We start from the raw sequence: 13,319 nt of genomic DNA on the forward strand, positions 1-13,319 counted from the left end.
TGCAACTGTTCATTGTATGTTTTAGCCTCCAGTCCTCTAATCATATTGGTTGCTCTTCTCTGTACTTTTTCTAGAGTCTCAACATCTTTTTTTATAATTGGTGAACAAAACTGGATGCAGTACTCTAGGTGTGGTCTTACTAAGGCTTTATAGAGTGGTATTAGTACTTCCCTTGATCTTGATTGTGTCCCTCAATTAATACAATTTAGGATTGCATTAGCTTTTTTGGCGGCTGCTGCACACTGCTGGCTCATATTTAGCTGGTTGTCCACCAAGACTCCAAGATCGCTCTCACAGTTACTGCTATTGAGCCTGGTTTCATCCAGTCTATATGTGTACTTTTGGTTTTTCTTGCCTATGTGTAGGACTTTTTTCTACATTGAATTTCATTTTGTTAGATATAGCCCAGTGTTCTAGTTTGTCAAGATCCATCTGGATCTTGAGCCTATCTTTTGGGGTGTTAGCTATTCCTGCCAGCTTAGTATCATCTGCAAATTTTTGTAAGTTCCCCTTCTATTCCCTCATCTAAGTCGTTAATGAAGATATTGAAGAGTACTGGGCCTCAGACGGAACCTTGTGGCATCCCACTGCTTACTTCCCTCCATGTAGACTTAGACCCATTAAGGACTACTAGTTGAGTACGGTTTGCCAGCCAGTTGCGAGTCCATCTAGTGGCTGTGCTATCTATTCCACTTTTTTCTAGCTTACTAAGAAGTAGGTTGTGGTCTACTTTGTCGAATGCCTTGCTGAAATCTAAATATATTATGTCCACAGTATTTTGCTGGTCTACTAATTTAGTCACTATGTTGAAGAATGAAATGATTGGTTTGGCATGATCTGTTTTTAACAAACCCGTGCTGACTGCTAGTTATTACTATACTTGTTTCTAGATGTTGGCAGATCTGTTTTTTTATTATCTTTTCCAGTATCTTCCCGGGTATTGATGTTAGGCTGATTGGTCTATAGTTTCCTGGGTCTGTTTTTTTTTTCTTTTTTGAAGATGGGAATCACATCAGCTCTTTTCCAGTCCTCTGGTAGTTCCCCGGTGCTCCAGGATTTTTGAAAGATATGGTGCAGTGGTTCTGAGATGACCTCTGCCAGCTCCTTTAAAACTCAGGTCCCGGTGATTTGTTTTCATCAAGATCAGACAGGTGTTATCTTACTATTTTTTTTTTTGCTTATTTTAACTTTTATTTCTGGTCTGTCTTTTAAAGTTATATTTTTGGTGGGTTGAGCTATAGTTTCTTTTTGTGTGAAGACAGATGCAAAGAATGAGTTAAGCAGTTCTGTTTTCTCTCGTTGCCTGTTACTTCCTTGCCATCTTCTCTCTTTAGTGGACCAACTGTTTCCTTGATTTTTTTCTTGTTATTTATATGTTGGAGGAAACTTTTTTTATTATCTTTGACTTTTGTTGCAAGTCTTTGTTCCTTCTGAGCCTTTGCTATCCTGACTTCGTCTTTGCAGATTCTGGCTATCTGCTGATATTCTGCCTTAGTTATATGTCCTCATTTCTATTTTTTGTACTTGTCCTTTTTTTCTTTCAATTTGCCAGAGAGATCTTTGTGCAGCCATGCTGGTTTCTTCTTGGATTTCTTGTTTTTCTTTCTCAGTGGTACTGTGCTGGTCTGGGCTTCTATGATCATATTTTTTAGAGTTTCCCAAGATTCTTGAGTTGTTTTCCCCTTTAGGATTTTCATCCATGGAATCTTTCCCAAGTTCTCTCTGAGTTTATTGAAATCAGCTCTTTTAAAATCCAAGACTCTGGTGTCATTATGTTCTGTTGCTTGTGTTTGTGTTATGTTGAATTCTAGTATGACATGGTCACTCTCACCCAAGGTTCCTGCAGTTTCAACTCCATCACTTCTTCTCTGTTTGTAAGAATTAAGTCCAGTATGGCTGTCCCTCTAGTTTCACTCTCTACCTTTTGGACAACAAAGTTGTCAGCTAGGTTGGTTAGGAACTTACTTGATTTCTCACTTGGTGCAGAATTAGTTTTCCAATTGATATCAGGATAATTGAAGTTTCCCATTACTATTGTTGTATGTTTCCTGCATATGTTTGTTAGTTGGCTGGCAAAAAGGACATCTATATTTTCTGCTTGATTGGGTGGCCTATAATATACACCTATGGCCATGTCATACTTTTTTCCTTTTATATTGACCCATATGCATTCTAGGAGGTTTTCATCTTTGGTTTCATGCATTTCTGTAGCAATATAGTGGTCCTTTACGTACAGTGCAACTCCACCTCCTCTTTTATGGGGTCTGTTTTTTTGAATAGTTTGTATCCTTCTACCAGTATGTTCCAGTCATGGGTTTCATCCCACCAAGTTTCTGTTATTCCAACTATATCATATTTACCTTCATGTATTCGTAGTTCGAGTTCACCCCGTTTGTTCCCCCAGACTTTGTGCATTTGTATATAGGCACTTGAGATCTTTACGTCTGACACTGTGTTTACTGTCTACATAACCTGTGTTGTGCCTGCCTGCCCCTACTTTCTTGCCACCTGTTTGATTAGTGCACATGGTATGTCACTCACTATTAAATGCTTGATTTTGGTTGGCATCAAGGTTGATAATCTTACCTGCACAAACATCTATTTTGCAAGCACTGTTATCCTTGTTAGTTTTAGGTTGCTGGGGACAGAGATGTTCTGAATCCATTAATTCTCTGTCCCCGTTGTTCAGTTTAAATGTTTATCCAGGAAATCTGTGAATTTAATGCCAAGTAACTCAGTCCCTTTCTTTGATGGATGCAAACCATCTCTTTTGTACAGTTTTTCATTGGACCAGTTGCAGACATTATGACTAATTAAACCAAAGCCTTCCCTTTTACACCACTCCTTTAGCCACACATTAAACTCTGCTACATGCTGCCCTTTCCTTTTTTGTTCCTTGTATACTGGTAGAACCTCTGAAAAGATAAGCCTACAGCCCATATTACTAAGTTCATACCCCAAGCTCTGGAAGTCTTTCTGAACAGAAAGTACATCCTTCTGGGACGGATCATTTGTACCAAGATGTATAATAGCATCAACATCACAGTCCTTGCTGGCATTCTTGACTATCTTAAGAATACGCTTCTTGTCTCTGCTGGCAGTAGCACCTGGTAGATACCTGACCTCTTTCAAAACCTCAGTATCCTAAGTTTTCCTAAATTTACATCCCTTACAATTGAGTCCAGAAGGTGGCTTCTCTTTTTGGATTTCTGAAAGACCTTGAGACTTTCAGCATTCAGTTAGAACATTAACTTTTTATTTCATCCAGATTGCAGCACAGTGTTAACAACCTCCAAATTCTGGGTATATTTTGCCTCTGTTTTCACTAACTCATAGTGTGTTTAATACCCGGGGAGACCCCTTCTGGGAGCCACACTCTTTGTAGCATATAGTAAACCCATAGAAATGGTTAGCTCTCACTTTCTTCTTACAAATCTCATTCCCAAGGTTCAATATGAGATAAGTATACAATTGGTGCCCCCTTGTATTCTAAGTATTCCTGGGGTTGTTTTTTTGTTGTTTAGTTATATTAAAGAATGTTTATATACTGCCTCCACTTTTCTTTTCCTCTCTGCTATGTTATGAAAACTATTACCTCCTATTAGTGCCAGCTGTGGCCAAATGTAGATAGCCAAAGGTTTAGTCTGTGGCTGACAGGTAAAAGAACATTAGAAAGTCAAAAATAATAAAACAATAAGAAGTGTTTTTTAAAAAGTTGTTTAAAATGGAACTGCAAAATGTAAGAGAAAAAGAAATTAGTTCAAGTTAATTCTATTTTTTTTTGCAACAATTTCATTGAATATTACAATTTAAAAAAATAAAAGCAAATACCAACTAAAACAATAAAGAAAAATAGAAAGTGCAGAAAAGAAAAATATTGTAAAGAAAAAAAATATATAACTTCCTCTTTCATCACAAATATTTTTTTTTCCATATCTCACCTCACATTTATAATCAAAACTTTAAAGCCTCATCATTCAGTTCTGGTCAACAAAAGTTTGTTAAGGGTTACCAGAGAGCAATATTTCCTTTTTAACCTTGATCAAGTAAACCAGCCTTATATTCTTTCCATCTTGATCTTTAATCCCTTCAGCTAATGTCCTACAACTTTGTTTCTTTTTCTTTTTTGTCCTTTCTCACAAAATCTTTCAAAATTAACAAGTCTCTTTTGTAAATCAATACAGAAAAAATATCCAAGTCATTCTTCCAGTTTGTTTTTGTATATTTTAATTATTACATTTTATTATTATATTCCATATCACTCTTATATTCGGTCATTTTAAAATCCATATTCAAATTAATTTCATTCAGACATTGAAGATCTTTCTGTTTTGTTTTGTTTAAAAAAACCCAACTCCATTCCCATGTCATCTTCAGTTGCAGCATTCAATAGACTACATGAGATTCTCAGAAAGATGAGCTTAAACAATAAAATGCAGTGTATGAATCAATGTACGGATCTGGTGAAAGCAAGAATGATCTCCAAGGACAGAATGGTCTAGAGAGGTATAGCAAATGATCATGCTATAAACTAGACTTGGTTAAATTTCCTTTCGTTTTATTTATTTTTATTATTTAGGGAATTCATATTGCCACTTATTCGCACATGGCAACTCGAGGCAGCTTAGAGTTTTATTTCCTTTTCTTTATTGTTTATTTTATTTTTTTTGCTTTTTCTGCATTTTTTATAACATTACTTATTTTGGAAAGGAATATTGTGATGCGTTCATGTGTGATGAAATATTGAGATGGGCTTATATGTATATAAGTAGCTTTCAGAATAAGCTATCATAATCAGGAAAGGATGAAAGGCTTGGACAGCAGGGACATAAAGCAATATCAAGCAAAAAGAACAGGGAAAGATATATAATGAAGAATATAACAATAATAAAAAGGAAAATAAGAGATGTTTTCAAGAACATCACAGAAATCACAGAAAATGTATAGGTAAGAATATTAATAGTCACAGAATGAATCTAATTGAGGCCAATAAGATTAATAGAAGATAGACTATTGAATCCCTTTACAGACAGGATTATAGAATGCAAAACATTTGTAGAAAAATTATATATTCAAAGAGTGATTATTGTAGAAAATAAAGAACAAACCATGTCACCTATCAAATAGAAAGGGACCAGGCACAAATAAATTACCCACTGAACTCTTGATCAGCCACTTAGCCATGGTCCAAATAAAGACTAACTGTTCCACTGGAACAATAATATGAAAAAGCATATACTTTTGGCATCTGATATGAATGCATGGTGGACTAGAAAGAATTACGCTAGAAGCAGGGATGGGATTTTACCATTTCAGACTATTTCGGTTGAATCAGTAGTTCCAGTGAGCATTTGGCCCCGCCCACCCACCTCTGCTCTTTCCTATGCTTTATTTCGTTTTTTAAGAGCACAGCTGATTTGCGCGGCAGAGCAGTTTGCCGTGCCTCAGCTGTTTTATTCACAGGGGCTGTAGTAGAAGGTAAGTATTAGAACTGAAAATGGGCTTTTAAAATGCGGAGCGTGCGCTCACCGAACCGGTTGTTACACCGGTTGAATTGCACCACTGGCTAGAAGGCTATAAAAGAGGAAGGCAATGGGGGTGAGGGGCTGAGATTTAAAAAAACTAGAATGTTCTCAGAAAGCTGTAATTTTACAGTAAAACTGGCAAGCATTTGTTCATCCAGTTGCCAGGAGTTAAATTCAACTCAGTGCTATCTTGCTTCTTAGCCTAAACAGAAAAGTACTCAGCAGAACATAGAAGGGGGTTCGCATACAGTAAAAGAAAATGTGTTTCAGAAGGAAGTGTTACTAATCAATAACAAAAGCATCATGTATACTTGAAGAAAGGCAGAATAGATATGGCACCTTTTAGAGAAACTTAAAAGTTGGAGAACAAATAATCTCATGGCCACCTATCTTTCCAGAAACAAAATGAAAGAAAACCTGGCCCATTTCATAAACACGTATTAATGAATTACTTATTTTATACTTACTTTAATTTCTTCTGAGGTTATATCCTCTCTCAGAAAATAATGGTTGCCTGATGAGTTGTTCGTGTATTGCTAAGAAATCTTCACTACTTGGTAGTGGGAGTACCTATTACATTTTTTTGCCATTCTTGGCCAATGCAGTATTTTCTGATAGTTATAAGGTTTAGAATTGAAACAAAGAGTAGTAACAACTGGTTTTCCTATTCTTTGTCTTATAATATTTGCTGTGTTCACAGGGAATTTCCCCCACATTCATAGCATCATAAAATTGTGGGGCTGGAACGGACCTTGGAGATCTTTTAGTCCAGCCCCCTGGCCAAGACAGGAGTCCTCATTCCATCCCAGATATAAATGGCTGTGCAATCTTTTCTTGAAAACCTCCTGCGATGGGCACCCACAATTCCTGGAGGCAATCTGTTCTACGAATTAATTGTTCTGTCAGGAAATGCTTCCTTAGTTCCAAGTTGGATCTCTCTTTATTGAGCTTCCACCTGTTGCTTGTCCTTCAGATGCTTTGGAGAATACATCAACTCCCTCATCTCTGATTTCCCTTCAGGTACTGGAAGACAGTTATCATGTCACCCCTAATTCGTTAGGCTAGACATGCCTAGTTCCTTTAACTATTTATCGTATGGTTTACTTTCCAGATCTCTTATCATCTTTGTTGGTCTTCTCTGCGCTCTTCCTAGGGCCAACACCATTGGTTTTTGTATCGTATATTATTCCCAATAAGGAATTAAGAGAAAGCGTCTTCCTTGAGGCCTTGCAAAGGTTTGGTGAGTTTATTCACATACTTTTCTCTTGCAATTGTGAGATTTATAACACCTTCCTCATTATCATATACCTTCCTTGTGCTCCCGTTATTCAAAATGTCAGATGTAATTAAATGTAACTTCACTTAGGACTGAATTGTTGCACATCAAGATTCAATCTGACACTTAAATGAAAGAAAAAGCAAGCAAAGGGGAGGTTGTCTAAAATTATATAGTTTTCTTTAATTGGCCAAAAACAGCAATAAGATTAGACAGAAATCCCAAAAGGATCAATCATTCCACTTGGAAGCAAGAGTGATTCAGCAAATAATTCCATGGGCAACAGCTTTGGAGAGCCACCTAATGTAACTAAGTGGCCTGTTTGCAACATCTTAAAACTGCATATTTTCCCAGGATCCTGCATCTGTCCTCCAATCTCAAGAAAAGCAGTTGTTTTAAGGTGCTATGCATAGAGCCATCTGCATGCTGCAGAGCACTTTTTTGGGGAGATGGCATCCAAAGTACTGCACAGAAGTCAGATCTTATGTCTCTCTAGTTCACCAGTGAGTAATAGCTGATCTCAAAGTTGTCTGGCATTGCCTCTCTTAGAAATACAGGAAATGCGAAACATGTCGTCTGACGATGAATTATGGCACTTTTGTAAATATTGAGTAATTGTGGAGTCTGAATAACCTTAAGAGTAGGTGGTTTTTTGTTTTGTTTTTTGCTCTTTTTTTTTTTAAAGAAAGCCTTTTGCTTTGATTTAGTCCCATATGCTAAAATATCCTCAAGTCATGCTTGACTTCTGATGGCTACAGAAAGACATCCATGATGTTTTTTGCCATCATTTCAGAAATGTTTGCCACTGCCTTCTTCTGATAGGCTTTTTTTTTCAATTTCCAAATCTACCCTCTAGCCCTGGTGATTCAAGTACTTAAACCAGATCCAACCATGTTTTTTTTAAGAGCAGCCAAGGTTGGCTAAGTGCTGCCATCTAGTGACTATTGCTAACTTACAGTTGCTCTAAATTTAGTTAAATTGAATATTAAAACAAATAACATGTGGACAAAAAAAAATGATGCCTTCAAATTAAGTTCGCTTCACATTCCTTGAAAAGGAGGAGAAGTCTGTAATCCTAGAACTGAAAGTAAAATATCACAAAGGAAGATTGATTAAGAGTGAGGTCCATTTAAGAAAAAAATGGGAAAAGCACCATTTTATTAATATCTGCAAAATGTTACAATTTCACAAACAATCTGAAGTGCTTTTAACATCAATTTAATATGCTTGCAAATCAAAGAGAGGCACCTATGTAATGAATAGAAATTTACTTCATTGCAGATTAATCCTAATTCTAGAATAAGGCTATAATACAAAGTCACCAATATTTTTTTGGTTTAACAGCCACAAATTTTCTTCCTCCATCTCTGGTCTCTTGGCTTGTGCAGCAGACTTAGTTTGGAGAATGTAGAGAAGAAAACAATTCACCTGCAATTATTTATCATCTCACCATTTTACAAGTACTGTTAGGAGAAGACTTCATCTCCCCCTTGAGCCCTCTGACAAACCCTGCTGCCATCAAAGAATCTCTCTTTCCTGCAGCAAGTGTTAGAAATGAGAAGTAACATAAACAAGCACCTGCTGTTTGTTAGCATCTCAAAAACTGTAGCACAATTGAAAGCTGAGAAGGGGGGCTGGATCTGTTCTCACCTTCTTCCTACAGGGCCAGGGTCACTTGCATGTGTGGAAAATTGTGATAGGAATATCCCCTTTCAAAGAAAATGTTTGGACAATGAAATGATTTGAATAAAGATGATTGATATGTAATGCAGGTTTCACAGGACAAGCTTATTATGAGATATTGTGTGAAAATCCACTCCACTTTGGGACCTTCAGTGTTTGGCACAGTTGCTTTTCTTGGTGCATATATTGCCAAATTGAAATATCTAAACTCTCCAAAAAAATATATCCACAAGAATTACTTGAGTGACTTCATTTTTGTGCTATCCCATCCACCTTAATCTACAGGGTATTAAGAAATTAATATATGATATGTCAAAACAACTGTAGTAGTGTGTGTGTGTGTGTGTGTGAAATTTACAAATTTCCTCTTTGAATTTAGAAGCACTCACAGCATGTGCCCATGTTTTAAAACTTTTTACATGTGGACAGTACATGAAAGTGCTATATCACCCAGTTCACAGAATAGTCAAACTAATACGCTATCTCAGGGAAACTGTAGTTGTAACTATTTATTTTCTGGTAGTATTTTCCCAAGATTTCTCATGGAAATTCATTGATAGATAAATAAAAGGAATATAAATAAAATATGTGAAGTAGAGCCAATTGGTTTAATATGTTTTTTTAAAAATAACATCACAAGAAGGAAAGGGGTGGCAATAATTCTACCCCTGATGTTGCTACCATGTCAACCTCAGACCACTGGAAGCTCTCTACTGCTGGAAAAGAATGTAAAAAATGTTCCTTCTATCTTTAACCTGATAGCTATATCATGGTTCTTTTAGTAAAATTCATAATGCATCCGGGAATCATTTCCTTCTGAACTGTGTAATATTTCAGCTAAAATCTTTGTGCAAAGTTGTGGATGCTGACATAAACAATGATATTTTGGTTGATTACTGCTATACATTAATCTTTGATACTTAATTTAAAAAGTAAACAATTTGAAAAAAAATCTGTGATAAAAATAAATTATGGCCTATATGTAAACAAGGAAATGGAACATCTAAATAGTAAAATGTAGCAATTGCACCCATACCTGTTTGTGGATCCTACAAGACAGCCAGCGGAAGTTTCCTGTGATTTAAAAAAAAAAGGTGTGCCCACTTCACATATAACTACACTGTTCTTACCTCCATGATCTGAATGGAAGAATGGAAGCAAGCTTGTAATAATCCCTTAAGCCTTGAATTGTAAATATTTCCCAAAGACTAAAAAGCAATACTTCCTTATACAGATGGACAGTGTATAAAATAAGAGCATTAACGTGATAAGAACATTAAATACAATAGAAATGAACAATGAAAATCAACAAAAATATATGAAAAACTTACTTTTTCATAACTTTCTGATTGCTTCTTGTAAATAACCTGATCTTTTTATTTTACTCCTTTGCTTTATGCATGGTTTAATCTATTTCTCTTGAATGGATTCAGCATAATCCAGTCTAAATTAATCACATTTATGTCCTTATGACGTCATCTGAGAGTTAAGGAAATGGATGCTCTAATTGCTTTATATGAAAAAAGGGATTTAGAATTGCTTGTTGTGACTGTGCTTTTGTAAGCACTGAACTCGCATTACCACAAGAAATATTTATTTATCCAAACTTCACTGATATTGTAAGGTTTCTTGCAGCTCCTTAGATAAAGTATACTAAAATGTAATATAATGATTAACAAAATTCGTTGTAGAAAAAGGCCCAGTGTGTTGAAATAAAAGGTTCTTATCATCCACATTTGTGTTTCAGTTATGTATCCTTTGTGCGATGATTTCAGCTCAACTAATTATTTCATTTTATTTCTCTCGCCTTTATTGGTTGTTACAGCCAGCTGATGCAGTTGAGGTGCCTCCTTGCTTTTGTTTCTTACGCCGTTTGTTGAGGAGTCGATTGTTGGATATTTTCAAATCTTTAATTTTTACTTGATCATAGTCTACTCTCATGGTCGCCAAAGCACTAGTCATTTCCTCCTAAAATACATAAAAAGTAACAGCAAAATTTAAAGGGAAAAAAAAGTCTGCCTCCTGTTATGTCTACAGAAGGAACGATCTCAGCCAAAAGTAACAACTATAGAGTTCCCCCTGCGAAAGTTATATCCCAGATGTAGTAGACTGTAATGAAAAAAGCAATTCATATGTAGGATTAAATATTACATATTAATGACAAAAAGACCCTGAGAACCAAATTAAACCTGTAAGGAACATTCGGCGAAGGAGTATATCTTTAACGCTGTCCATGTGTATCTGGAATTTAATGTTTTCCTGTGTCAAAGGCAACCTGGCATTAGGAAAACTTCTAAGAAAACTAGTGGCACTAGTGGCACTTCATGAGTGGAAAAGTGAAGTGGGTATTCAAAGTCCAAACCATCTGAAAGCCCAAGCTGCCTATTCTTGCTAGATCTGCCTGAATAAGGATGGACACCTTACAAAGCACATTATATATGCTTTCAATTGTAGCCCCCAGAACTTTTGGAGAAACATCAACGGCACAATTTTCCATTATTTTTCAAAGAAAATAAGATTTTTTTAAAAAAGAGTATAAGTATTTGGACAGATCTAGCACGTTTATTTAAAAAAAAACACCTCCAAACCGCCTACGCCAAAAAGCATACTAAAGAAAGATTAAAGTAAAAATCCTGGCTTCAGCCACTGCAGACCTTTTTTGCTAAAATCTATTAAAAAAAATAAACACCTACTCTGCTACTAAAACCTTGCTTGTCTCTCTATGCCTAACTTTAGTAATTCTCCCAGTCCATTATCTGGATATGTTTTAGCAACCATTGTGCTATTTCACTCTACTTGGGGTTATAAGTAATTAGAGAGAACATTGTTTTCCAACTATCCATAAAAAGGAAGATCTCCACCCAACTCTGCACATGCACAAAGATTACCTTCACTTCGTCCCAGTGATCTTTATCTTCTTGCAGGACTCGAGTAGTGTGAAGAGGGGTTGGTGGCACCACCATGGACTGCTAAGAAAGGCAATCAATAGAAATGATTTCTGGTGACAGACTGCTGACACACTAACCATTAACTGCTCTTAAAAAAAGAAGTTGTGTTCAAAATGTAGAAACTTGTCTCCTAAGTTATGTGAGAAAGAGTGTAGGCGGCTGCATTTTGGGAGACAGCCACATTTTTCATAATCACAAAATTGCATAACTTCCATAAGAGTGTGGCAATTAATTTTCTAAAAACTAGAGGAGAAAATCACATTTGAGCTCCTCCTGCTTCCCCCAGCAAACACTTGTCAAAGGAGGATAAAGCTTGCAGCAGCAGGGAAAAGCACAACATTTCCCCTTCTGCTACTCAGCTTCCAGATAGACCCTTTTCCCCAAAGTAAATCTCAAACTTCATAATAAGGCTCAAAACCATATTCTTCATAAAATAATTTAGTTTTGCCATCTATTGCGGTATGAAATTCTGCAGCTCTTTAACATCAAGGTCCCATTCTCCTTTTAAAATATTTTTATTTATAGGCCACATAGCTGAATAAGAACTGGAACAGACTGTCAGGAAGATAAGTTGTAAGGACTGTCAGGAAGATAAGTTGCTCTTATCACAGCTACACTTACATTTTAGTTTGTAAATTCTGCTTAAAGCCCACAATGAGGTTGACACAACCCTTGAATCAAAGGCTAAGCTTGTTCTTGATCAACTGACATCCCTATGTCCAAATTAATCCGTTCTACACTATGACCTATGTTTGTGTTTCTAAATGTGATTCAATCTAGGTTTCTGGCTCAGAGGAATAGCAGATGCTAGAACAGAGTTTCTGTAATAGAGAGACAGATTCCAAGTCTCTCCAGAATTGTTTATATTAGAAATTTAAATCTTGATACATCGGTTTCAACTTTGGTGACTGGATAGAAAGCAGGACTTTCTCATCACAGACATGCTCAACTCATTTGTCTGCTTAACTCTGAGCCTTTCTTGTTGAAACTGAGATCCCCTTTCAGCCTAGGTTCCCTTTGGGCTGAGAGAAATGACAACTCCCTATTTAACCATTTGCTCTATGGAGTATTCAAATTGCTCTCTTGGACTTTGCCTCTTTTAAGAGAAAGAGTTAATCTCTTTAGATTTATTTTTCTTGGCAAGGGTATAAATACATTTTTAAAGCAGCTATTTTAAATGCATCGATAGATGTGAGAATCCACTACAGAAAATGTTGGTATCTTTTGCCTGGCAGTATGCAGATGGAAAACTCATAGCTTCAGCAGCACTCTTCCACTCCAGAGGGGAGTCTACTTTAACACTCCCAGAGCCTTTTAGTTAGTTGGCATCTACATCAGAAACAGCTCTGATGTGATTTTCTGAGAGAGCCGTGCTTAAGCCTCCCCCTTCCCTGTCTTGAGTTTTCCCAGTCTTCTGCCAAAAACTGAGAACGCCCCCAAAGCAGGAGGTCTCTATTCATATCAACACTGTGTAGCACGATGGTGCCTCGGAGGTCTAATAATAAGTCCTACGTTGATGAGGTAATGTAGCTTTTTATAAATAAGAGAAAGAGAATGTGTGCACTGCAACGAAAGCTAAATCTAGCTGAGAGCAGTTGGGTTGGGGGTGTAATGTCCTTGACTGCCACTTACAGAGAGTTTTTCCCCCTCTACCCTCCAAGTCTGCCCTCATACTGTGAGGGAGAAATTATATTCATTTTTACAGATAGAGCCTTCGTTCAATTAGTAATATGCTAAATCTTCTCAGCAGGTTGCCTAGTACCCACATCAAGGCACAGGCAGACCATTGTGCAGGACTCACATTAATCCAGGGGTGATTCATAAATTGAGAAATGGTCATTCTCTCTGTTGGGTCAGTTTTCAGCAATAGACGAATGAGCTGCTTGG

The 13,319-nt window shown here is 36.6% G+C and overlaps 1 protein-coding gene across 5 annotated transcripts in view; it reads right to left on the minus strand.

The window, feature by feature from the left end:
- Positions 1-7,942: 7,942 nt before the first annotated feature.
- MAPKAPK3 (MAPK activated protein kinase 3) overlaps positions 7,943-13,319 on the minus strand; it is a 69,725-nt gene continuing 64,348 nt past the window's right edge. For all 5 annotated transcript variants that reach the window (XM_026673266.2, XM_087954954.1, XM_087954956.1 and 2 more), the window contains 3 exons: positions 13,234-13,319; positions 11,373-11,453; positions 7,943-10,452 (listed from right to left, as the gene is read on the minus strand). In XM_026673266.2, coding sequence (XP_026529051.1) covers positions 10,294-10,452; positions 11,373-11,453; positions 13,234-13,319 — 326 coding nt within the window. In that variant the 3' untranslated portion in view covers positions 7,943-10,293. The remainder of the gene's footprint in view (positions 10,453-11,372; positions 11,454-13,233) is intronic.

The sequence above is a fragment of the Notechis scutatus genome, chromosome 2, assembly GCF_049901735.1.
Source record: "Notechis scutatus isolate UNSWTSFEM ecotype Mainland chromosome 2, rNotScu1.2, whole genome shotgun sequence".
NCBI classification, from domain to species: Eukaryota; Metazoa; Chordata; class Lepidosauria; order Squamata; family Elapidae; genus Notechis; species Notechis scutatus.